This window comes from Girardinichthys multiradiatus, chromosome 15 (genome assembly GCF_021462225.1).
Source record: "Girardinichthys multiradiatus isolate DD_20200921_A chromosome 15, DD_fGirMul_XY1, whole genome shotgun sequence".
NCBI classification, from domain to species: domain Eukaryota; kingdom Metazoa; phylum Chordata; class Actinopteri; order Cyprinodontiformes; family Goodeidae; genus Girardinichthys; species Girardinichthys multiradiatus.
In genome coordinates, this window is record NC_061808.1 from 5469855 (window position 1) to 5496497 (window position 26643).

General features: G+C 41.0%; 1 protein-coding gene across 1 annotated transcript; it reads right to left on the reverse strand.

The window, feature by feature from the left end:
- Nucleotides 1-612: 612 nt before the first annotated feature.
- On the reverse strand, nucleotides 613-26643 carry plg (plasminogen). Its single transcript, XM_047387155.1, has 19 exons — nucleotides 26515-26643; nucleotides 23364-23499; nucleotides 23181-23287; nucleotides 22843-22957; nucleotides 22612-22751; nucleotides 21939-22059; nucleotides 21710-21828; nucleotides 19793-19955; nucleotides 19521-19645; nucleotides 19239-19398; nucleotides 16306-16484; nucleotides 16081-16229; nucleotides 13939-14032; nucleotides 11790-11904; nucleotides 11415-11489; nucleotides 11160-11300; nucleotides 6590-6696; nucleotides 6120-6265; nucleotides 613-1181 (listed from the first exon to the last, which is right to left on the reverse strand). Exons 1-19 carry the CDS (start codon nucleotides 26561-26563, stop codon nucleotides 1020-1022), a joined length of 2403 nt encoding a protein of 800 aa, XP_047243111.1. The 5' UTR covers nucleotides 26564-26643; the 3' UTR covers nucleotides 613-1019.

The following is a 26643-nucleotide window of genomic DNA, read 5'->3' on the forward strand; positions in this document are numbered from 1 at the left end:
AAGGCACACATTAGATGAATGCCTGAACATGCTTAAAGAAAGTCAAAGACACAGGCTAAGGGATGCAAATATAGAAAGTGTGTGGCTGTAGGAAAAGAGTTAAGATTAGAGCTACATTCAGTCTAAGATTCCTCCAGATTGGTGCACAGATCTATAATCTTAGATATGTGCCTGCTTAAAATAAATCCACCTTTGTTCAAATAAGCCCAGATCAACAGAGCGTGTCCCTGGAGCTGTTTGTACTCTCTTCTAATCTCAGCATCAGGATTCGGTTTCAAACAATGTGACTGAATGCAGTAGAGAGCAGCATACCTGTCAAACTGGAACTTTCATATATTATATATGTTTATCTAAAATGTCAGCCACATATGTTCTAGGAACACACAACAAAAATAACAAAACAAAAAGTAGTTACAGATAACCTAGGATGAAATGTCCCTTATTTCCTATGCATGTTTTTTTCCCATCATTTCATGTGTTTTATTCCATATCCAGTTCCTTGTTGTCATGCTGAAGTGAGTGGTAGCACGTGGCAACTTTGATCTGATACTTCTGGATGCAAATCTCTTAAGATTAAATCATGCTGCAGGAATAATCACACCTAACCGACTATTTACACAGCTCGAGTTGTTTTTATTCTCCTTAAAGCATATGGACCAACCAACAAAATGGGGAGCCAAAATTGATAAACGTCAGTGACATACATGTGATTTTAGGCTTTAGATTGTATTATCCCTTTTAAAATGCTCCTATCCTTATGAGAATAAAGAATCAACATGAAAATAAAAATGAAGGGATGTTCAGAACCAAAAATATTCTAATTTTGTTATTTCATTCAATCAACCAAAAAAGCATATGGTAGACTTTTTATTGATTGCTTTCTACCAAGTATGAGTATCAAATGTTCTCTAATTGTGATGTCATATGAAGCCATTACTAAATACAGATTTATATAAACCCACAACCAGGAAGGTGTGCTGCTGAGTTTGACCACCAGTCATATTTGATGGTGGAATATTTCAATTAGCTTTTATTGTTCTGTCAATCCAGTCCACAAACTTTGAGACTCGAGCATAGACTCCAGGTTTCATAGCGTTGGCACACCCCAAACCCCAAGATGTCACACCCTGCAGGATGTACTTATTCTGTGCATAACAGACCAGAGGACCTCCACTGTCACCCTGTTGGAAGAAGACAGATCACACACATTACATTAGATTTCAGTTTGCTGAAATAGGTCGCAATACAGCAAAGGTTTATAAAAATTTCCCATGATGAACCTGTATAATGTGACTTTACTTAAGATAACGTTTTAATAGAAGAATTAATTGCTTGTGTTTTATTATTATTATTATTATTATTACTATTGTGGATTTTCTCCAATTCACACAGGGTCTGAATTATACATACATGCACAAATATGTACATCAATTTACTTTAAGAGGAACTGAGGTTTTGGAATGTCTTAACTTTACGAGAACATTATCTGTAAACTTATTAATCATGATGGTCAGCAGCTTGAAGTTTCTCTTTTGCTTGATAGCACCAATATTCAACTGACCTAAACTCAGAAGTCAAAGGAACTCAAAGATGATCTCAGAAGGGGAGCTGTAGTTTTGCACCAGTTAGAAAATCTTTTGGATCATTGATTTTGCAAGTACTGTAAGAGATCCCAAACTGTCACCTTTAAATGAAAGTAAATTGTTAGGTTGTTTGTGAAGAATCGAGGAATTATGGCAGAATTACCGGTTCATGGAACATTAGTGTCACTGTCCACAATGAGACCCGTTTTACACCAACATGGACTGAGACGGAGCCGACCAGGAAAGAAGCCACTGCTCCACATTATACACCTGTAAACTGGGCTGTAATTTGCAGCTGCCTGCAAAGACCAGCCAAATGTCTTCTGGAGTCAAGTTTTAGGACTGAAGGTGGGGTTTTCGAACCTTATAACATTGCATCAACTATCCAGCATGGTGGTTGTAGCATCATGCTGTGGGGCTGCTCAGCTTCTAGTGTTTCTGGCGGATTACAGATGGTAAATGGAATAATGAAGAATCAGTACGACTCCATAACTTCACCTTAAATCGACAGGTATGTGGTTGAAGGTGGATGCAGTTTGGTGTTCCAGTGGGAAAATGATCCCAAACAGTCTAAATTAAGCTCCTCCAATGGCCTTCCCACAGATTAGATCTCGTCAGCAGAGACACCCAGACGTCTCTCTCCCCAGACACCTCTTCCAGCTCCTCCATGGGGAGCCTAAGGTGTTCCCAGGCCAGCCGAGAGACATAGTCCCTCCAGCGTGTCCTGGGTCGTCCTCTGGGCCTCCTCCCGGTGGGACGTGCCTGGAACACCTCCCGAGGAAGGCGTCCAGGAGGCATCCGGTATAGATGCCCGAGCCACCTCAACTGGCTCCTCTCGATGTGCAGGAGCAGCGGCTCTACTCCGAGCCCCTCCCGGATGGCCGAGCTCCTCACCCTATCTCTAAGGGAGTGCCCGGCCACCTTACGGAGGAAGGTCATTTCAGCCGCTTGTATCCGGGATTTCGTTCTTTCGGTCATGACCCAAAGTTCATGGCCATAGGTGAGGGTAGAAACGTAGACCGACCGGTAAATCGAGAGCTTCACTTTTCGGCTCAGCTCTGTCTTCACCACAACGGACCGGCACAGCGCCCCCATTACTGTGGCAGCTGCATCGATCCGTCGGTTGATCTCCCGCTCCATTCTTCCCTCACTCGTGAACAAGACCCCGAGATACTTAAACTCCTCCACTTGAGCCAGGAACTCCCCTCCAACCTGAAGAGGACAAGCCAACCTTTTCCGGTTGAGAACCATGGCCTCGGACTTGGAGGAGCTGATCTTCATCTCAGCCGCTTCACACTCGGCTGCGAACCGCCCCAGTGCGTGCTGTAGGTCTTGGCTAGAGGGGGCCAGCAGGACCACGTTATCTGCAAAAAGAAGAGACGAAATCCACTGGTCCCCAAACCAGACCCCCTCCGGCCCTTGGCTGCGCCCAGAAATCCTGTCCATAAAAGTTATGAACAGGACCGGTGACAAAGGGCAGCCCTGCCGGAGTCCAACATGTACCGGGAACAGGTCCGACTTAGTGCCGGCAATGCGAACCAAACTCCTGCTCTGCTTGTACAAAGACCAGATGGCCCCTAGTAAAGGGCCCCCGATTCCATACTCCTGGAGCACCCCCAACAGGGCATCACGAGGGACACAGTCGAATGCTTTCTCCAGGTCCACAAAACACATGTGGACCGGTTGGGCAAACTCCCATGAACCCTCGAGTACCCTGTAGAGGGTATAGAGCTGGTCCAGTGTTCCACGGCCGGGACGAAAACCACACTGCTCCTCCTGAAGCCGGGGTTCAACTATCGGCCGGACTCTCCTCTCCAATACCCTGGCGTAGGTCTTACCAGGGAGGCTGAGGAGTGTGATCCCCCTGTAGTTGGAACACACCCTCCGGTCACCCTTCTTATGTAGGGGGACCACCACCCCAGTCTGCCAATCCAAAGGCACTGTCCCCGTCCGCCACGCAATGTTGAAGAGGCGTGTCAACCATGACAGCCCCACAACCTCCAAAGACTTGAGGTACTCAGGGCGGATCTCATCCAACCCCGGAGCCCTGCCACCGTGGAGCTTTTTAACCACCTCGGTGACTTCAGCCCGGGTGATGAAAGAGTCCAACCTCGAGTCCCCAGCCTCTGTTTCCACCAGGGAATGCGTGATGGCAGGATTGAGGAGATCCTCGAAGTACTCCTTCCACCGCCCCAGTTGAGGTCAGCAGCTCCCCACCCCCACTGTAAACAGTGTTGGCGAAGCACTGCTTCCCCCTCCTGAGGCGCCGGACGGTTTGCCAGAATCGTTTCGGGGCCAACCGGTAGTCCTTCTCCATGGCCTCACCGAACTCCTCCCAGGTCCGTGTTTTTGCCTCTGCCACAGCCCGGGCCGCAGCACGCTTGGCCCCACGGTACCCATCAGCCGCCTCAGGAGTCCCACAAGCCAACCACAGCCGAAAGGACTCCTTCTTCAGCTTGACAGCGTCACTTACTACCGGTGTCCACCACCGGGTTCGGGGATTGCCGCCGTGACAGGCACCGCAGCATCAACAATAGATGCGGAGAACATGGTCCACTCGGACTCTATGTGTCCAACATCCCTCGGAATCTGGTCAAAGCTCTCCCGGAGGTGAGAGTTGAATACATCCCTGGCCAAGGGGTCCGCCAGACGTTCCCAGCACACCCTCACTATACGCTTGGGCCTGCCAAGTCTGTCCGGCTTTCTCCTCCGCCAACGGATCCAACTCACCACCAGGTGGTGATCAGTGGACAGCTCAGCCCCTCTCTTCACCCGAGTGTCCAAAACATGCGGCCGAAGGTCTGATGATACGACAACAAAGTCGATCATTGACCTCCTGCCTAGGGTATCCTGATGCCAAGTGCACTGATGGACACCCTTATGTTTGAACATGGTGTTCATTATGGACAATCCGGGACTAGCGCAGAAGTCCAATAACAAAACACCGCTCGGATTCAGATCGGGGAGGCCATTCCTCCCGATCACGCCTCTCCAGGTGTCACTGTCGTTTCCCACGTGGGCGTTGAAGTCCCCCAGCAGAATAATGGAGTCCCCGGGAGGGGCACTATCCAGCACCCCGACAGGGACGCCAAGATGGCCGGGTACTCCGCACTACCACTCGGACCGTAGGCTGAAATGATAGTCAGAGACCTCTCCCCAACCCGAAGGTGCAGGGATGCGACCCTCTCATCCACTGGGGTAAACCCCAACACTAGACTGCTGAGCTGGGGGGCGACAAGCAAACCCACACCAGCCCACCGCCTCTCCCCGTGGGCCACTCCACAGTAGAAGATAGTCCAGCCCCTCTCGAGGAGATGGGTTCCAGAGCCCACGCTGTGAGTGGAGGCGAGCCCGTCTATTTCTAGTCGATATCTCTCGACCTCCCGCACAAGCTCAGGCTCCTTCCCCCCCAGCGAGGTGACATTCCACGTCCCTACAGCCAGCCTAAGCATCCGGGGATCAGGCCGCCAAGGTCTCCACCTTCGTCCGCTGCCCAATCCTCTTTGCACTGGTCCCTCACGGTTCCCCCTGCAGGTGGTGGGCCCACTGGGGGATGGTCTTGCGTCTCTCGTTCGGGCTTGGCCCGGCCGGGTCCCGCGAGGAGCAACCCGGCCACCAGGCGCTCTCCAACGAGTCCCGACCCCGGGCCTGACTCTAGGGCGGGATCCCGGCTCCGCCGTACCGGGCGACGTCACGTGCCTCGATTTTGTAGTCGTCATGAGGGGTTCTTGAACCGCTCTTTGTCTGACCCATCACCTAGAGCCTGTTTGCCATGGGAGACCCTACCAGGGACATTTAAGCCCCAGGCAATATAGCCTCTAGGATCATTCGAGCACTCAAACCCCTCCACCACGTTAAGGTGACGGTTCAAGTAGATTAGATCTTAACCATCCAAATAATCTGTGGACTTACTCAATGACCAAGCCTGTGTTAGAAAACCAACCAATTTAAATGACCTAGACTAATTCAGCCAAGAAGAGGGGTCAAACATCCATCCTGAACTGGGTTAGAGGAATGCTGATGGCAAAAAAACATCGTAGTTGAGGTGGAACCTGCTAAGGGACATTGAACAAAATATTAGTATGTGTGTACGTATGTATTTGAGCTTTTGTGTGTAATTTAGACCCCGTGTTGGTTAGAGAAAATTCACAACATTCCAACTCTATTCATTTTCTTTCAATTTTTTTGTTGTATCATTATAGCTGGAAAATAAGGTTCAAATAAAAAAACATTTAATTCAAATTACCATACATTCACACAGTTAACATGCTGATTAATGAATTACACCATCTGCCAACATTAAACAATATTTTATTGCTCTTTATAGATTAGGAATACACTGAGAATGAAAATATGATACATGAACTACTTCATTTTTGGGACTTTATTTACAAATCCCTATGTGGTGGACTATGGTGGACATGATTATTTTATTCTGTGTGAACTCAAATAAAAACAAAAAGCTTATTGTACAAACGTGATTGATGCAATAGCTAAACATAAAACTGACTCTGGGGTGATGCAAGTGGTCTGTACCTGGCAGCTGTCGACTCCTCCATCAATATTTCCTGCACACATCTCGTGGTCTTTAACTCTTCCGTTCAGGTAAGATGGCCGATTGCATTTCTTATTCTCGATTACAGGGAATCCAGCTTCTTTCAGCAAACCTGCACCTGGAGTACCTGCAACACACATCTCTGCAGTTATCCTACACAAAAGATTTTCCAACGCATTTGAACAGTTTTTACATGGCTGCTAAAGAAACCGAACTGTTAATATGCATTATCATGTATACTTGATACTTGATGTATTGCAGGGTTAGATGATTCACTGTACTTTCTTGGCCCTCTGTGCATTTCAGTCAAGGAAGTTTTCTGTATTTCACTAAAAGGACACTGATATTTTTAGCTTTTAACAAAAGCTTTTCTGTCATGTTTTGACTATTTTACCATAACTTCAAAACAGTCCTTAAAAACATAAAAACACTCACACATTTTGTGACGTACCTTGAGTCTCACCCCAACCAGTGACATAACACTCTGTTCCACTGGGAACAATGTAGTCCTTTTCTGGTAGACAAACAGGAAGCACTTTGTCATTTATAATAGCTGGGCTGGAGATACAAAGAAACAGACATAAACATCAACAGTTGTTACTTTATTATATCTTAAACACATCCAAGCCACAGTTAGGTATTACAAAGAGTATTACACTGTTGGGCCTCATAGTCCGTCCAGGTTTTGTAACACAATTTATGTTCAGTTGGAAAGAAAAATAAATTTCAGCCTATTAATGCAACCATGGGAAAAAAATAAGTACACCCCATGATACAAGTGTTTGTACAACCACCTTTAGTAGAAATGAATGTAGTAAATCTTGCACAAAAAGCAGAGAAACTTGTGTTCACTGGATAATTTCTTAGCCATGAAAAACTTGCCAAAACCTCCTTGCCAATGCGTGAACGCTAAATCTGCAATCGTTTCGTGCCGTTTATTAGATCGGTTATGTTCTAAGAAAACAAAGCATTTGGGCAATTTAAAAAAATATTATTTTAACAAACAGCGCAGAACCGTACACAGCAAAACAGCCTGGCGGCATATGTTAGGTTAATTTGAAAATATCCTCTTAAAACCTACTCTGCTAGGCATCAATTTATATCAGGGTGAACCAATATTTCTTCGTCGGTGCTTGATTTTGTCTCCTGCACTAAAAGTCCACACTAATATACACCTGTGTCCATGATCTGATACCTGATGTAGGATTTGAGCATATCGTGCACTCTCACCCAAATTTATAAATCCTAAAATGAGCAACAAAATGAACATACACCCATTTTCCTGCTGTATGCACATTTGAGGGACATTTATACTTTGGTGTACAGAATAGTTCATGACTGCAAGGTACCCAGGTCAAACAAGCCCACATCATCCCTCTTCCACCACTGTGCTTGGCAGTGGGTATAATGTATTTCTGCTAAAGGCTGTGTTGGGTTATAACCAAACATGGTTCTGTGCATCTCTACTTTGGTCTCATTTGTCCAAATTCAATTCCATTCAATTTCAATTCAGTTTTATTTATAAAGCGCCAATTCACAACACATGTTGTCTCAAGGCACTTCACAACAGTCAGGTACATACATTCTAATTAGTCCTAACCATTGAACAGTGCAGTCAGATTGAGTTATTTATTCAAATTGGATAAAAAGTTTTTCTGTCTAAGGAAACCCAACAGATTGCATCCAGTCAGTGACTTGCAGCATTCCCTCCTCCCGGATGAGCATGTAAGGTAAGGTAAGGTAAGGTAAGTGTATTTATAAACTTATAAAATGATGGACAAGAAAATGAAAGGAAAATTGGACTGAAAACGCAACTAATCATGCCTAGATGGCATAGTCAAAGGCCACTCTAAACAAATAGAGTTTTTAATCTTGATTTAAAGCAACTTAGGGTTTCAGCGCTTTTACAGTTTTCTGGCAGTTTATTCCAAATTAGTGGAGCATAAGAAGTAAAAGCTGCTTCTCCATGTTTGGTTCTGGTTTTGGGTACGCAAAGTAGATTTGAGCCAGAAGACCTGAGAGGTCTGGGTGGTTGATCCACTGACAACAAATCTGTAATATATTTTGGTGCTAAGCCATTCAGTGATTTATAGACTAACAGAAGTATTTTAAAGTCTATTCTCTGAGCTACAGGGAGCCAGTGTAGGGACTTTAGAACCGGGGTGATGTGCTCCACTTTCTTAGTTCTAGTGAGGACGAGAGCAGCAGCGTTCTGGATCAACTGCAGCTGTCTGATGGACATTTTAGGCAGACCTGTGAAAACACCGTTGCAGTAATCAATTCTACTAAAGATGAACGCATGAATTAGTTTTTCAAGGTCCTGTTGAGACATTAGTCCTTTAATCCTGGAGATGTTCTTTAGGTGGTAGAAGGCCGATCCAGTTACTACTTTTATGTGCCTCTGAAGGTTCAGGTATGTGTCCATCACTACACCCAGGTTTTGAGCCTGACTGGTGGTTTCTAGCTGTATTAACTGAAGCTGTGTGCTAACTTTTAAACGCTCTTCCTTTGGTCCAAAGATTATTAATTCAGTTTTCTTTTGATTCAGGGGAAGAAAATTTAGGCCCATCCATGCATTGATTAAGCATTTACCCAGCGCTTGAATGGGTTCATGGTCACCTGGTGACATTGTAACGTATAGCTGTGTGTCGTCTGGATAGTTATGATAACTTACGTTGTTGTTTATTAAAATCTGAGTTAGGGGGAGGATGTAGATATTGAATAGGAGGGGCCCTAAGATGGACCCTTGGGGAACGCCACATGTGATTTTTGTGCTCTCTGATGTAAAGTTACCTACTGACATAAAAAAGTCCCTGTCCTTCAAGTAGGATTTAAACCAGTTGAGTGCTGTACCAGAAAGGCCAATCCAGTTTTCCAGGTGCTCTAATAAAATGGAGTGATCAACAGTGGACAGTCACTGGCGTTGACTTTGCAGCAATCCCTCATACTGAGCATGCATGTAGCGACAGTGGAGAGGAAAAACTCCCTTTTAACAGGAAGAAACCTCCAGCAGAACCAGGCTCAGTGTGAGCGGCCATCTGCCACGACCAACTGGGGGTTTGAGAGAACAGAGCAGAGACACAAAGAGAACAAAGAAGCACTGATCCAGGAGTACTTTCTATGGGAAGGAAAAGTAAATGTTAATAGATTTAGCTCCTTTAATCGTTTCAACTAGAAAGAAAGAACAGATAAACTCTGAGCCAGTTTTCAAGGTTAGAGTCTGAAAGAGAGCACATAGAGTTTGTTACAGTTAAGCTCAGTCAATCGCCATGTCTAGGAGAGAGAAAGGGTTAAACACTAAAAGACGGGGCCATGTGGATCATCGGTAGAGGGTGAGCATTAAGTTGTTGCCAGCAAAAGCTTGGACGATTCCGCTCTCCAGAAAGGTGTCACAGGTAGACACAAAGTCAGGCCAGGTGTAGCTTCTAGGAAGAGAAAAGCGAGAACAAGGTTAAAAGCTGAAATAACAGCAAACAATGCAAAATTGGAGAGTAGTGTGAGAATGTAGCGAAGAGGGTGAAAGTGGTCATTATGTCCTCCAGCAGCCTAAGCCTATAGCAGCATAACTACACAGATAGTTTCAGTTCAGATTATTTAGTTAAACAGCGCTTATTTACAACAATGTTGTCACAAGGAACCCCTCAAAGGGTCCCACTGATGGTCATTGTTATACTAAAAAACACAATGATTGGGATACCTCTCTCTGTCAGACGGATTATAACCATTGGAAAATAGAAGGGGTCATACAGGTAGCAGAAATGGAGGGTGTGTTTGCACCTCAACCATGACTGAGCTGGTTTAGGCTAAACCTGACTCCCCCTTATTCCAACCAACAAGGAGGGAGGAAGGCTCCCTCCCTGATAAACTAAGCCAGTCTAACTAGAAGCTTTATCAAAAAGGAAAGTTTTAAGCCTAGCCTTAAAAGTAGACAGGGTGTCTGCCTCACGGACTAAAACTGGGAGCTGGTTCCACAGGAGAGGAGCCTGATAACTAAAGGATCTGCCTCCCATTCTACTTCTAGAGACTCTAGGAACCACCAGTAAACCTGCAGTCTGAGAACAAAGTGCTCTGTAAGGAACATATGGACCAATCAGATCTCTGATGTATGATGGAGCTAGATCATTAAGGGCTTTATATGTGAGGAGGAGAAGTTTAAATTATATTCTGGATTTAACAGGGAGCCAATGAAGGGAAGCTAAAATAGGAGAAATATGATCTCTCTTTTTAATTTTCATCAGAACTCTTGCTGCAGCATTTTGAATCAGCTGAAGGCTTTTAACTGCATTTTGTGGACATCCTGATAGTAAAGAATTACAATAGTCCAGCCTTGAAGTAACAAATGGATGGACTAGTTTTTCAGCATCACTCCTGGACAGGATATTTCTAATTTTGGCAATGTTCCGGAGGTGAAAGAAGGAAATTCTAGAAACCTGTTTAATATGGGATTTAAATGACATGTCCTGGTCAAAAATAACACCAAGGTTTTTTACTTTATTCCCAGAGGTCAATTTAATGCCATCCAGGTTAAGTGATTGACTAAGCAGTTTCTTTTTTAAAGACTCCGGTCCAAAGACGACAACTTCTGTCTTGTCTGAATTTAGAAGCAAACAATTTAAAGTCATCCAAAGGACATTGTTCCCGAAGTCTTGTGATTAATCCATGCGCAACCTCTCAAACCCAAGTTGTGCTTTCTCTTCAGAAGCCTTTCGAACAAGCCACACTTTGTTACCATGGATTGAATTACCGAAAAAAATAAACTTTTAAACAATATTCTAATTTAGTGCATATTGCAACCTCATTTAATTGTGGACCTCCATAGGGCATCTAAAACTTGATTTAGATGTCTAGTAAGCTTTCACCTTTAGAGCAAATGTAATTAGGTATGTGTATTTGTATAAAATTGGTCATATACTATAAATAAGGCATGCATGTGTAAATAAAAGAGTATGTGTGTAGTTATTGGATTACATAGTTAACACCAAACTGTTTTTAGACAGAATTATTGCTAACCTATTACTAACCTCTGTAGTTTGAGCAGAGCAATGTCAGCTCCATTAGGTCCCAGCACCAGTTTATTCAGCGGTCTTACTTGTTTGGATGCCTCTGTAGCTGTTTCCTTATGGATACCCAGGATTACCTGGTAGGCTGAGGGCCGGTTGGACCTACAGCAGCAGGGCAGGTCCAAACATGAAAACAAAGTTCAAGTAATGTTTAATTGTTTTTAATTACAGGATTTGTCCTACGTGTGTTCTGTTATAAGGTTGCATTCATCTGACCTTTCCAGACAGTGTGCAGCAGTGAGAACCCACTGAGGGTGAATCAGAGTCCCACCACAGAAATGGATTCCTGAACTGATAAAAGAAGAAGAAACATTGGTTAGAAAGCTGAGGGGAAATGTTTAAAATCAAATATTTAGAAGTCAAATATTAAAAGACAAAAACCTAGCAGAGAAGGCAGTAATAGATTAATCAATACTATCAGTTTCAGTTTTATGTATTATGCAATTTGTGTAATATGGACATTCAGTTTACTCAGCATCTTAGCATAAAGTTGAACACCCTGGTTATTGATTCCATTAGTTGGAATATGGCATCTTTTCTGACAATTTCAGCAGGGTCTTTCCTGTCATATTTTAGTGTTATTCTACTCACCTGGTCCGGAGACTGATTTGCCAGGGCCAGGAGTGAGGTTTGGACACACAGCCGCCAACAATACGACCAAAACAGCGCATTGGTTTGATAACCGGTGTCCCACAATCCAGTCCAGCTACAAAGAAAGTTTAACACCGGTAGTTAGAAAAGGTTTGTGGTTTTCTAAATTTGGAATAGAAAGATAAAGGCTTTATTTATGAATTCATTTCCTATTTCACATTTTTTAGGGATTTTTAATGTGCAGTTTGGCTTTAGATTTGGTAATATTAAAGCATGACGATAAGGACTGTCTGAGGATAAAGATTTGGTACATGGTTCCACGCTGCCATGCTGCAGCTCTTTAAGATAAAATTGGACAATCACTCAGAGACCTCTGCTTTTCATTATAAGTTAGCTTTATTTCGTGAATTTCTTTCTCTAATTCAGTTAGTTTAAATTAGTTATTTTAATAAGGATTAGTTTTAGTTTAGTTTTCATTGGTTTTCATAATTCAGCATTCAAAACCGTCAGATTATTGTATTTATGTAATTATGTATTGGGCAATAACAACTCAACACATATACCATTTTCAAAAAATATTTTCAATCCCTGTTGAACCACCAACTGTCCAAAAAACGAACTGTCCACAAGACAGCTGCCGTAAGTGCAAAATGTGTGTAAAACTGCTGAAATTAGTCCTTAGACACACATGAACATAATAATATTAGCTTATATAATACTACACAATATAAAGTGAACTTCATCTCAATCTGAGAAAAGCAAACTCAAAAACCAAATGAGATATATAGGTTTGATTAATATTTTCTAAAATCATCAACTCAAAAGTAAATTAGAAAGTTTAACAGTTAAACAGTTTAATAGTTAAAGTTAGTTAATGCAGGTGCAGCTTTTTGGCACATCACAGTAGTAGAATTAACAGTACTGTACCATGCATGATGTAAATAAAATCAGAAAGTGAACAGAGAGAGAGATGTGTGCACTTCAGTCAATCTTCTTGTTGATTTTGAGGAAAACAGGCTGCTCCAGAGATGTGGTTGCTCTGTTTCTCAGGCCAGAAGGACCAACCAAAAGGACCAATGGAGTGAGGCAGGCACATTCAAGGATGACGATAAGGGTGCAGCCCGTTCCTCCTCACCACCCCCCCTGTGGTGTTTGCATGTGTGTCAGTAATAATGTGAAATGCTGCTATGAATGCAGATTTGCATGTCTAAAGTGTAAGTACTTTACATTCAATAGTGAAGCTGAGAAAAGAGTCTGGTCCTTTAATAAAAATTCTAAACCACAAATTTGTGGAATGCACTTTTAGGGACGGGCTGAGCCTCCACATTAATTGAAGGAGGAAAAGTATCTTGGTGTTTTATTCACAAGTAAAGGCAGCAAAAGAAGGTACCTAGCCAAAAAGAGACAATTTGATGGTCTGGTCAACAATATAGTTCCGACCAGTCTTCCAGAAGTGTATTTGTAAGGTGTTGGGTCTGGTTTACATTCTCCACTTCAATTTATCCCAAAAGACCTTGCTTTGTGCACTGGTGAACCAGTGGAGGTGACTGGAAAACCTTAATTTCATGGTTTGGATGGGTGAGTGAATACTTTTGAAAAAATAGCAAATGTTCCACTGCTCACCTTATATCATAAAATATTTATTGACAACAATGAGCTTCTTGTGAAGGGTGGCTGGGCTGACATGCAGTGCTTTATCAGAAGTGGGGAGTAAAGAGCAGAGCCACTGATGTTTTACAGGTGACTGAGTCAGTCACATGGGGCAGAAATCCCAGCAATTTGGGAGTTCAACTCTCGCTACTTTAAGCTGTTCAATGATCACAGCTGTAAGGTGTTATGTCCAGTAAAACAGTAGTGAAATAATTGCTGGAGGAATTATCCTACAACAACCTGACAACCCTGTTTTTAAATGGTGGGATGCAATTGCTTTCTAAACCGTTGCGGTAACACAGGATAAGCAAAGATAGCATAGAGTTAAAACTAAGATTTTTTCTAATAAATAATTTTATATTATATCAGATTATTTCTTTAACTTTCTTTAATCAAGTCTTGGTGTAATTTTAAAAGAACTGAAGAGTTTCTGTTTCCTTAAGGCCTCTTAGGTCATGCACTGACCAACAAATCCAGCCATAAAATAACATTCACGCACCACAATCAGGGATCTGGCAGTAGTCCCACTTCTTGTTCCTGTCGGTGGTGTAGCACCATGGCCCGTACACATCGTTGTCTGGGTTTCTGCAGCTCTGATCAAGATTCATGAAAGACGGAGTGAGTATAAAAGAGAAAAGAAATGTTGTGCTCTTTTGTTCCCAAATTCACTTCCTATACAAATATTCATAGCCTGTGACCTTTTTCACATTTTCTCACGTAACAACCATGAAATACAATGGAATTTATGAGACAAATCAGTAAAATGTAGTGCATAGCTGTCAAAAAATATTAAACATAATACAAATGAAAATATAAGTGTGAGTTGCATTTGTATTTTGTTGTACTCTGATGCCCTGAAATGAAACATTTAACAGATGCAGGAAACTAGCCCTGGAGCACTGGATTTGGACACGCCTCCACTGAGTGGATGAGTAAAGTCCTGTCAATAAATTCTCCACCTGAGCTGTGGAAAATGCTGAAAACCTTGTTCACGTTTCTCCCATTTTACAATTCTGCACTACAAACCGGATTCCAAAAAAGTTGGGACACTAAACAAATTGTGAATAAAAACTGAATGCAATGATGTGGAGGTGCCAACATCTAATATTTTATTCAGAATACAACACAAATCACAGATCAAACGTTTAAACTGAGAGAATGTATCATTTTAAGGGAAAAATATGTTGTTTCAAAATTACATGGCGTCAACAAATCCCAAAAAAGTTGGGACAAATAGCAATAAGTGGCTGGAAAAAGGAAATTGAGCATATAACGAACAGCTGGAAGACCAATGAACACTAATTAGGTCAATTGACAACATGATTGGGTATAAAAAGAGCTTCTCAGAGTGTCAGTGTCTTTCTGAAGCCAAGATGGTAAGAGGATCACCAATTCCACCATTGTTGCGCAGAAAGATAGTGCAGCAATACCAGAATGGTGTTACCCAGCGTAAAATAGCAAAGACTTTCAAGTTATCATCATCAACCGTGCATAACATCATCAAAAGATTCAGAGAATCTGGAACAATCGCTGTGCGTAAGGGTCAAGGCTGTAAAACTCTACTGGATGCTCGTGATCTCCGGCCCCTTAAACGTCACTGCACCTCAAACAGGAATGCCACTGTCAAGGAAATAACAGAATGGGCTCAGGAATACTTCCAGAAAGCATTGTCAGTGAACACAATCCACCGTGCCATCCGCCGTCGCCAGCTGAAACTCTACAGTGCAAAGAGGAAGCCATTTCTAAGCAAGCTCCACAAGCTCAGACGTTTGCACTGGGCCAGGGGTCTTTTAAAATGGAGTGTGGCAAAATGGAAGACTGTTCTGTGGTCGGATGAGTCACGATTTGAAGTTCTTTATGGAACACTGGGACGCCATGTCATCCGGACCAGAGAGGACAAGGATAACCCAAGCTGTTATCAAGGCTCCGTTCAGAAGCCTGCATCACTGATGGTATGGGGTTGCATGAGTGCTTGTGGCATGGGCAGCTTGCATGTCTGGAAAGGCACCATTAATGCAGAGAACTATGTTCAGGTTCTAGAACAACATATGCTCCCATCTAGATGTCATCTCTTTTAGGGAAGACCATGCATTTTTCAACAAGATAATGCCAGACCACATTCTGCAGCAATCACAACATCACGGCTACGTAGGAGAAGGATCCGGGTACTGAAATGGCCAGCCTGCAGTCCAGATCTTTCACCTATAGAGAACATTTGGCGCATCATAAAGAGGAAGGTGCGACAAAGAAGGCCCAAGACGATTGAACAGTTAGAGGCCTGTATTAGACATGAAAGGGAGAGCATTCCTATTTCTAAACTTGAGAAACTGGTCTCCTCTGTCCCCAGATGTCTGTTGAGTGTTGTAAGAAGAAGGGGGGATGCCACACAGTGGTAAAAATGGCCTTGTCCCAACTTTTTTGGGATTTGTTGACGCCATGTAATTTTGAAACAACATATTTTTCCCTTAAAATGATACATTCTCTCAGTTTAAACTTTTGATCTGCGATTTGTGTTCTATTCTGAATAAAATATTAGATGTTGGCACCTCCACATCATTGCATTCAGTTTTTATTCACAATTTGTTTAGTGTCCCAACTTTTTTGGAATCCAGTTTGTACTTTGAACTTTAAACATACTTACATTTCCATCCAGACCCTTGTCTGGGTGACTAGTTGGTGTGAAACTGTCGTGTTGGTGTGGGCTCTGAGCACTCCAAGCCTGGCAAGTAACACCCATTACTGTCATGGAAGTCGGGCCTCTGTATGTTTCTCCATTTTCAACCTTGCAATCTGAAACAGCAGCAGAAAAAACAGTTTCTAAAGGGAGCAAAAATATGACAAGGATGAGTTGGAAAAGCAGATGCACCTCTGTCTGTTGGAGTCTGGGCGGCCTGGACACTATCGGCAGTTGACATTGGTTTTCCTGTGGGCTTGGCAGAGCATTTTTCAAGGTTACAATATTCCCAGCGGACCTTGGGGTCGGTGGTGTAACACCATGGTGCTCGGTCTCCGTCAGGATTCCTGCACAGATTCCTCCTGAGGTCCCTGGTAAAGGAGAACAATCAAATGTGCAAACTCATTAAAAGACACAAGGGCTTAGTGCAATCATGTCACTGTTACATACCAATTTATTGCTTATTGTGTTAGATCTGAGGAGCATAGCAAGTAATAAACTTTAGACATTCTCCACATAAAAAACAACCTAAACCATCCTCTACACATATTGGCACACCAGTAAAAGATTTGTAAAATAAATTAATCTTTTACTGCAGGAACATGACCTCACCCAATTTTGGCAAATCAAGTTGATTACAGTACAATAATCAGTAGGAAGTAAAAAAGAAAATCCCATGTTAACAATAGCAGTTTTTACAAAACCAGTTATTGGCACCATAACATTTTCTGGACAATACTCGTACTTGTACACAAGCAATTTCAATTTCTGGCATAAATAGATCAGAGCTTCTGGGAACTTTTAATGAGTAATCCATGACTTCCTGCTCCCTCTGATGTAAATAAGGCATTGCACAGAGGCCCATTTCTCTTCACTACTCTTCATGGGAAATGGGAAAGACAGGCGTATGTGCCATTCAGTTAAGGTAGATGTACACTGATCTTCATAAGTCAGAATATGGCCCACCTGAAAATAGCTATTTATCTAAATGTGACCATGTCTCCATTCAGAGCAACAATTAGGAAGTTCATAATAACTGGAGTTCTGAGAAACAAAGCAGGACAAGGACCCCGGGTTTGTCTTTTCTCCATGCACAATGAGGACGATATAATAACCCAAAACATATGAACACATCGACACAGCAATGGTTCACCAGACAAAAAACAAGTCACCCGTTTTCCAATAATCCTATAGAAAACCAATGGCATGTGTGGTTGTGTTTTCACAGTATCGAAAGGTAGGGAAGTCTAGATGTTTATGTATATATATATATGGGTAACTAGTGGATAACTATTCAAAGATGTATGCTTCAGTCCTGTAATTATTAATAAAAGATTTGGTGTTTTCTATTGACATAAGAGGCTTGAACAAAGCCTTAACAGCCCAATAGGTTTGGCAAAATTAGTTTTTGTAAAAGTATTCCCTAAATAATATTTTTTTTCACCACTGAATAAATGTACTATAATTGAAAATTGAATATTTCTTAGATTTTCAGTGAGATTATGCTGCTGTAATAATTGCAGAATTTACTGTATGGCTTTTTACAAATGTGAAGGCAGTTTGTTTATGGAAACACATAAATTTACTTGGTAAATAAATGAATAGATAAATAAATAAATACATTTAATAGTAGAAGTAGAATGGGAGGCAGATCCTTTAGTTATCAGGCTCCTCTCCTGTGGAACCAGCTCCCAGTTTTAGTCCATGAGGCAGACACCCTGTCTACTTTTAAGGCTAGGCTTAAAACTTTCCTTTTTGATAAAGCTTATAGTTAGAGTGGCTTAGTTTATCAAGGAGGGAGCCTTCCTCCCTCCCTGTTGGTTGGAGTAAGGGGGAGTCAGGTTTAGCCTAAACCGGCTCAGTTATGGTTGAGGTGCAAACACACCTTCCATTTCTGCTACCTGTATGACCCCTTCTCTTTTCCAATGGTTATAATCAGTCTGACAGAGAGAGGTATCCCAATCCTTGTGTTTTTTAGTATAACAATGACCATCAGTGGGACCCTTTGTGGGGTTCCTTGAGACGACGTTGTTGTAAATAAGTGCCGTTTAACTAAATAATCTGAACTGAAACTATCTGTGTAGTTATGCTGCTATAGGCTTAGGCTGCTGGAGGACATAATGACCACTTTCACCCTCTTCGCTACATTCTCACACTACTCTCCAATTTTGCATTATTTGCTGTTATTTCAGCTTTTAACTTTGTTCTCTCTTTTCTCTTCCTAGAAGCTACACCTGGCCTGACTCTGTGTCTACCTGTGACACCTTTCTGGAGAGGGGAATCGTCCGAGCTTCTGCTGGCAACAACTTAATGCTCACCTTCTACCGATGATCCACATGGCCCTGTCTTTCAGTGTTTAACCCTTTCTCTCTCCTAGACATGGCAATTGACTGAGCTTTTACTGTGACTAACTCTATGTGCTCTCTTTCAGACTCTATCCTTGAAAACTGGCTCAGAGTTTATCTGTTCTTTCTTTCTAGGTAAAACAACTAAAGAAGTTACATCCATTAACATTTACTTTTCCTTCCCATAGAAAGTACTCCTGGATCAGTGCTTCTTTGTTCTCTTTGTGTCTCTGCTCTGTTCTCTCAAACTCCCAGTCGGTTGTGGCAGATGGCCGCTCACACTGAGCCTGGTTCTGGTTCTGCTGGAGGTTTCTTCCTGTTAAAATGGAGGTTTTCCTCTCCACTTTCGCTACATGCATGCTCAGTATGAGGGATTGCTGCAAAGTCAACGCCAGTGACTGTCCACTGTCTCTACATGCTCATCCAGGAGGAGTGAATGCTGCAAGTCACTGACTGGATGCAATCTGCTGGGTTTCCTTAGACAGAAAAGCTTTTTATCCAATTTGAATAAATAACTGAATCTGACTGAACTGTTCAATGGTTAGGATTAATTGGAATGTATGAACCTGACTGTTGTGAAGAGCCTTGAGATGACATGTGTTGTGAATTGGCGCTATATAAATAAAAACTGAATGAATAGTAAAATGTAAAGTCATAAACAGACTTGCGTGTGGAGATACATACACAGAGATACATAGACTTTACAATTTATTGTGTTTCAGCCTGGATTACATCTGCTTCACCATTTAACACCATTACTCCCAGTTATTTTATACTCACGCTAAGGGGAAGCTCTCTGGATTTTTGTTATGTTTTTGAGGGGTCTGTGCACTCCACCTCTGGCATTTTTTCCCACTGATGGTTTCTGATGTTATTCCCCGATAACTGCTGCCGTCCCCCTCATAGCAGTCATCTCCTTCAGGGGGAACCACACCTTCATCTGCACAGAGAGACAAAATATTTTCCCAGTATATGGCATTTCTTTTTATTTGCCAAATCGAAATGTTTCCAATGTTCAACAAAAATAGATAAAACTTTTTTTTTTTTTTGCTCCTGTTATACCTGGATCTGCAGCGTCTTCACAACGTGGCACAGTGCAGTGCTCCCAGCGAGTTTCAGACTCGGTAGTATAACACCACGGTCTCCTCTCATTGTCCGGATTACGACAGTAGTTATTATCTAAACCTCTAAAAAAAAAGAACACAGACAAATCAATCATGAACGTTTATAGGGTTTAGAGTCTTTAGAGTAACCTAATGTGTTCATTAATAGGTCCCACTAATATTTGTCAACTGATTTACATTAGTTAAAAAGTGATTTTTTTTCCCCCTCACTTGCAGGGGTAGTTTTCAGGTGTCCGGCTGTGCCTATGAGGCGTCTGAGCTGACCAGCTCTGACAGGTTTTACCAGTCTCTGTTACAGCAATCGTTCCTCGGTACGCTTGACCTTCACCAGTAATGCAGGTTGTCTCAGGGACGATGGTAGGAGGCTCCGATTCTAAAAACAGGACAAAATGGCAGTGCTTAAATACAAATGATAAAAATTGCTGTGCTGAATTGTTTATATACCTGAAAATGTTCCACATTTTCTCGCATTATAGTCACACACTTCCAAATTATTTATTATGATTTTATGTGATTGACTAACAAAAGTAGAGCTTAATTATTTAGTGGAAAGAAAATGATTCGTGGTTTTCATTTACAGCATTTTAAAATCTGAAAAGTGTGGTGTGGTGCTTTTTTGTTCAATACTTTGTAGAAGCATCTTTTGCTGCAATTACAGCTGAAATTATTTTGGGGTATATCTTTACGTGCTTTGCAAAATAGCTCAGGCTCCATCATACTAAATGGAAAGCATCTTTGAAGATCAGTGTTAAAGCCCTGCATTTAAATTATTTCTGGGCTTTAACTAGGCCATTTTAACATGTTAATATGGTTTCATCTGATCTAGTCCATTGTAGCCCTGGCACATTGTCCTGATGGAAGGTAAACCGCTGGGTTTTTATCTACCAGGATTGTCCTGTTTGTAGTTCTATCTATCTTCCCATCAACTCTGACCAGTTTTCCTGTCCCTGGTGAAGTTCAGCATCCCCACAGCTGCCGCCACCATTTGTTATTGTGGGAATGGTGTATTCAGGGCACTGAGCCAGGTTAGTTTTCTTGTACAATGTTTTGAATTTGCTCAAAGGCCACAACAAAAAGGGGGACAAAGCATGTATAAGTGAAATAGAAATGTATTAAACACATACAAAGGATGAAGTCAAAAGTTCCAATATGAAGTGTGAATTCAATGGTATTTAGTGTGCATGAGTGGAGGTTGTGTGTAATATGAATAAGTAAATAAGAGGATAAAGTTCCAGGAGGGGCTGTAACATACAAATACCAAATAAAGTTTAATTTTGGTCTCATCCTACCAGAACACCTTCTTCAGTGTGTTTGCTACGCCCCTTAGAGGGTTTGTGACAAACTTTAAATGGGACTTTCTATGACTTTCTTTAGAAAGTGGTTTTCTTCTTGCAACTCTTCCATAAAGATCAAACTTGTGGAGAACAACAGTTCCCTTGTCGACAGGATATCCATAAACTGCGAATCTCTGCAACTCCTCCAGAGTTACCATGGGGCCCATGGCTGCTTCCCGGATAAATGCTCTCCTTGCTGGCCCTCTTAGTTTAGTTAGGCAGCCATGTCTTGGTAGGTTTACAGGCGGTCTATACTCTTTCTGTCTTCAGATGATGGATTGAACAGAGCTCTGTGAGATGTTTAAAGCTTGGGATATTGTTTCAAATCCTAACCTTGCTTTAAAATTCTCCACAACGTTCTCCCTGACTTGCCTGCTGTGTTCCTTGGTTTTACTGATGCTGTTTGTTCTCTAATGTTCTCCAACAAACCTCTGAGCCTTCACAGAACAGCTAAATGTATACTAACACAAAGTTACACACAAGGAATCTAATTATGAGATCTATAAAGGCAATTTTATTTATGACTATCAAACTATAGGGCAATAAATATGAGTTGATCTCCAATTAGTTATTTTGTTTTGTAAAATATTTTGAAAGCAGTGTATTATTCTACTTCCACTTCACAATTAGGCACTATTTGTCAGTCTATTATATAAACTTCCAATAAAATACGTAAAACTTTGTGGTTGTAAAGTAACAAAATGTGAAAAAGTACAGGGAGGACTCACATCTGTGGAAACCTCTGTACCAAATTATAAAGAGTGAAAGGAAGGACTTAAATGTCAGGACTTACGGCAGCGAGGTATGAAGCAAACATCCCATCGTTTGGATGGGCTGGTGGTGAAACACCATGGTTGCGGACTTCCATCTGGGTTTCTGCAGTAGTTCTCCTCAAGGTACTTCTCTGGAAGACTACATAAAGTATTAGAAGACATGCTTAAGATTTATTTTATTACTTAAAAGACATATCTTTGAGAGTAGGCTAATTAAACCTTATTAAAAACATTTCAGTCTGGTCTTACGCTGAAGGGTTGAAGCCATGATTGTGAGGTTTCTGGGACTCCCAGTGCTGGCATGTGAAACCATTTTCAGTGGTGGAGGTGTTTCCTCTGTAGTCCTCACCGTTGCAGTGCATACAGTTCTCTGCAACCAATATAAGCAGACAAGGTGGGACAAATACAGAGGTATAGCTTTTAGGCAGTCAGATATTCTCGTTTCTTAATCCCTTGTAATATTTTGATTCCATTTCAGCTGTAACAATTGTTATGCCCTTGCACAACTTTGAATTCAAGCCTTAATGATGAATAATATGCACAGGTTTTGAATCGACTGACATGTTGAGTGCCTGTTTTTTTTAATCACACAGAACATCAACCCACATTCAAAAGGTACCTAAAAGCATGATAATGTGTCACGCACTGTTCAGGTGGTTAAATGTCCTGACGGAGTCATAGATCTGTCACCCACTGAAGATGTTAGGAGCATTATGAAACAAAAAATATCAAAGGAGAGACGCTGAATTAATGAGCAACAGAAATCATGCAACAATGGGGAAAGCTTTCATTTATTAAACGGTTCTGTTTTGGTCTTAAACTAATTTAAAGCCGTGTATTTTTCCAAAAAATATAAAGATTTACTGTCAACATCTGATAAGAATTCTTTAAGCTACTATTTAAAAACCAAAATTAATCCTACCAGTACAGCTGGGCACATTGCAGTGGTCCCAGCGGTTGTCTGGGTCAGTGGTATAACACCAGGGTCCATGGGAGTCTAAATCCGGATTTCTGCAGAAGTTCGAGTCCAGGTCATGGAGGGGATGGGTCTGTGGTGTGTAACTTCAGCAGAAATGAAAAGGAAGAGTTAAGAAAAAGAAATAAATCATAAAATATTGTACATGCAATGAGATGGATGTCTGTGAATAGATACTTGGGTCTCTGTGGGGATTTTACGTCCCATCTCTGACACAGTATTCCTGTTTTTGTTCTGTCTTTGGTTCCTCTGTAATCTGCTCCGATTCCATTCATACACTCCAGGAGGTATTCTAGACAAGACAAAGTAGTTTTGCAGAATGAGTAATATAACCGGTACCAAACAGTTTTATCCCACAAAGCAACAACAAATGTGTTTAACTTGTCATTGACCTCTTCTGAGTTTGCAGACATGGTTCAAACGTCAATGATGTTGCACCACAGAGTAAACATTAACAACTGTGCTGTAAATTTCATTAGCGGGACAAATCTTTAGGAAAAAAAAAAGGAACTTGCTGTTTTTTTCATATAAAGCTGAGCTCTGTTTTCGCACAATAAGCTCCGTCTTCGAATTAGTTGCTGCTGTCCAACACTCCTGATCCTTCTCCACATATGCAAAAGCCCTGGAAGATAAAGATTGATTCCACTCTAAAGGTCCTGCACAGACTGGAGAAGTTGGAATAACAGGCCTGAACTTACTTGCATGTAAAGGATCTTTCAGCATCACATTTGGCTGCACAGTCAGCTACATTGTTCACCATGTACTGCCTTTTGTTCAGAGAGAGAACCCACGCGCCTTCTGTTTTGGTATAGCCATCTATCTCTGTGCCACCGACTGGAAAAAAAAGAAAGTTTTTAATGATTTGGGGATTGAATTTTATTTAACCTTTTCAAGTTTTTGGGATGCAATATCTGCTGTTATTACTTTTTTAAGAGACTATTTTGACTGATAACGACAGCAGTTAATTCAATTTGATGAACTTTTTGATTTTTTCTTCAGCAGTTTGATCTGCCTCACTGGACCTAAAACAAAAATTACAACTAAAGAATTAAAACTAATTTAAACTTGCATAAACTATAAGAACCACATTAACACAAAATTAGTCACATAAATACAATATCTTCTAAGCAAAATGGGGTGAATGCAAATAATCTTGCACACTATGATAAATTCATAAACATGAAATGTTATGCTTAAGAGGGGATATTTGAGACCCAACATAAACAGGAGTGTGTTTCCATTTATGAACTGTGTTACCTTATTTTTAAAAGCGCTTTAAGTGTACTCAGAAACTGGTGTTTACAGGGATCACGTCCATGACCGAGTGGGTGCCTGGTTATGTAATAAAATGTGGTAACAAGCTTAGAGATACAAAGTTTTTAAAATCTTCTGGTCTCATGCAATATATTATAAAGTCTTTACATATTATTTTATTTTGATAACCATACCAAACTATTGGATAATACCACAGAACTGGACTGCTTAGATTAAAGGAGTAATGAAAATATAAAAATGCGTTACAAATTACAGTGCTCCAAAAAGGATTTTGGCCCCTTATAGATTTTTTGAACTTAAACTCTTCAAATCCGACATTTTCATATTAGTCAAAGATAACCAGAGAAAATAGAAAATGCAGTTTTTGAAAAAAATCTCTTCATTTTTTGAGGCAAATAACAGCAATCCAAACCGCACTGCTCCAATGTCAGAAATTAATCTTGCCTTAAACCTAATACCTAGGTGGGAGGGGAACAAAAATGAAACATTTGAGATAACTGGCAATGAGTGTTTTACATCTCTGTGGAGTAATTTTGACCCACTCTTCTTTGCAGAATTGATTTAAATCAGCAAGCTTTTTAGGGACTTTCACCGTGACTGGCCTGTTGAAGTCCAGATATTGACTAGGCCGCTCCAAAACCCACTCAATGCTTTTTGAGCCATTCAGAGGTGCATTTGCTAGTGTACTTAGGGTAATTGTCCTGCTGCATTACCCAAGTGTGTTTGAGCTTAAGCTTAAGATCACAAACTAATGTTAGGACTTTCTGCTTCAAGATTTTTGGCTGAAGAGCCGAAACAATGATTCAATCAATTATGACAAGTCACCAAGGTCCTGAAGGAGCAAAGCAACTCCAGACCATCACACTATCACCATCATGTTGGACTTCCAGTATGATGCTCTCATCTAATATGTTAGTTTTACACCGGATGTAAAGGAAAGAACATGTTACAACAAATAAATAATCCACTTTTGTCTCATCAGTCCAACAAATATTTTCCCAAAAGCCTTGCATGTCGTCAAGATGTTTGGCAAATGAGAGATGGACCTTTGTGTTCTTTATGGTCAACAGCGGTTTTTACCTTAGCCTGATTTTTGCAGTTTTTACCCAGTCTGTTTCTCATTATTGAATCATGAACACTGAATTTAAGGTCCGCATTGCTTTAAATGATGTTCTGGGTTTCATAATCCAGCTGCTACACATTTCAAACAACAGTTTGATCATCTTAATATTCGGAACTGCTCTCAGTTGTTAAATTTCCTAAAGAAATCTGTTTACTTTCTAGTTTATAAGTAACTACTCTCCAACTAGCATGCTGGTACTTCCAGGTCTCCTAGCTAAAAAAAGAAAAAAAAGCCAACAAAAAAGAAAAAAGCTGGTTTTGTATTTGCAAAGAATAAAAAGATTTGACTAGACTCAGTAACCTTAACAAATCTACATAAATTACATCAAGTTTATTATTCACTGTCATCTCTCTCTGTAATCTTTTTGAGCTCTTAGTATTTAGCCACATCGACCACATAGCATATTACAAAATCCCATGGTAGCAATTTTGTAGTTTTAATTCCATTAAAATACATATTACCCGAATACCTGTTTTAATGTTAAAACCAAGTCTGGCCGATAAACCATCAACATGCTCTTTTGTGGTTGGTCCTTTAAAGTACTTCCTAATTTCTTTTGTGCTTCAATAAATAGGTCATCAGATAACATGTTTTAATTTAAACATGGCTTCTGAGACAGAGGTTGTATAACTACTCTTACCAGTTGGTCTCTGTGTAACAAACTTTGAACTGTATTGTGAGGATTTAGTTTAATGTGTAATTATTTAGCTAAAAAGTTCAGTAAAATTTACATGTGAAGCCAAAACGTTGTGTTGTTAGGTTGACCTTGGTAAAGGGCAGATATAGGACAAACTAAACATATCATGTTTTATCCTTGAAGTTACAGTCACCAGCACCTTACTCATTGGAAGTAGGTTTTTAAGAGAGTACTATTAAGAAACTGAGTTGTATGAAAAATACTGAAATTGGTCTTTTTCTGCAAAAAGAATCTACAGACGGCATACGGCTTCTGCCATTGTTGCTTTAGTATTCTGATGAAATGTCTCGTCTTAGATCTATTCAAATGCCCCAAATATCAAAGACACAAGTACAGAAAGATAAGCAGGACTGGAACAAAACTGCTGCCCACCACACTGAATACACAAGGGTTGACTTTATTTTTGACTTAGTTGTCAGATGCAATAAATAGAATCAGTCCAGTCAAAAGTACATTGCTTAGAGGAAACATTTTTCACTAAACAGCAAAACGAAAACTGGTAATTATATAGCAATACACTTATAGACATAATTTGTAACCATTTAAACCAAAAAGTATCCAGAAACAATTCACAGAAAATACATTCTAGAAGAATTTGAACTAATCCTGCTTGCAGAAAACTACTTTTAAGGATCTTTTCTAATAATTTAGCTAAACGTATTTTTCTGGCTTTTCTCATCCTGAGGATAGTGTGACTATTAAGACTTGGCTCAAGGAATCGACATTACTATTCAGAAATATCCTTGTGTCTTACCAGAGCAGATGAAAGCTCCAAGGAGAAAAGTTGCCTTATATAAGTCCATGTTGAGGGCCCCACACTAGCAGCTCATCAACCAGAGGTCCCTTCAGATGTATTATTAAGGTCCTTATAGCACAGTTGTGA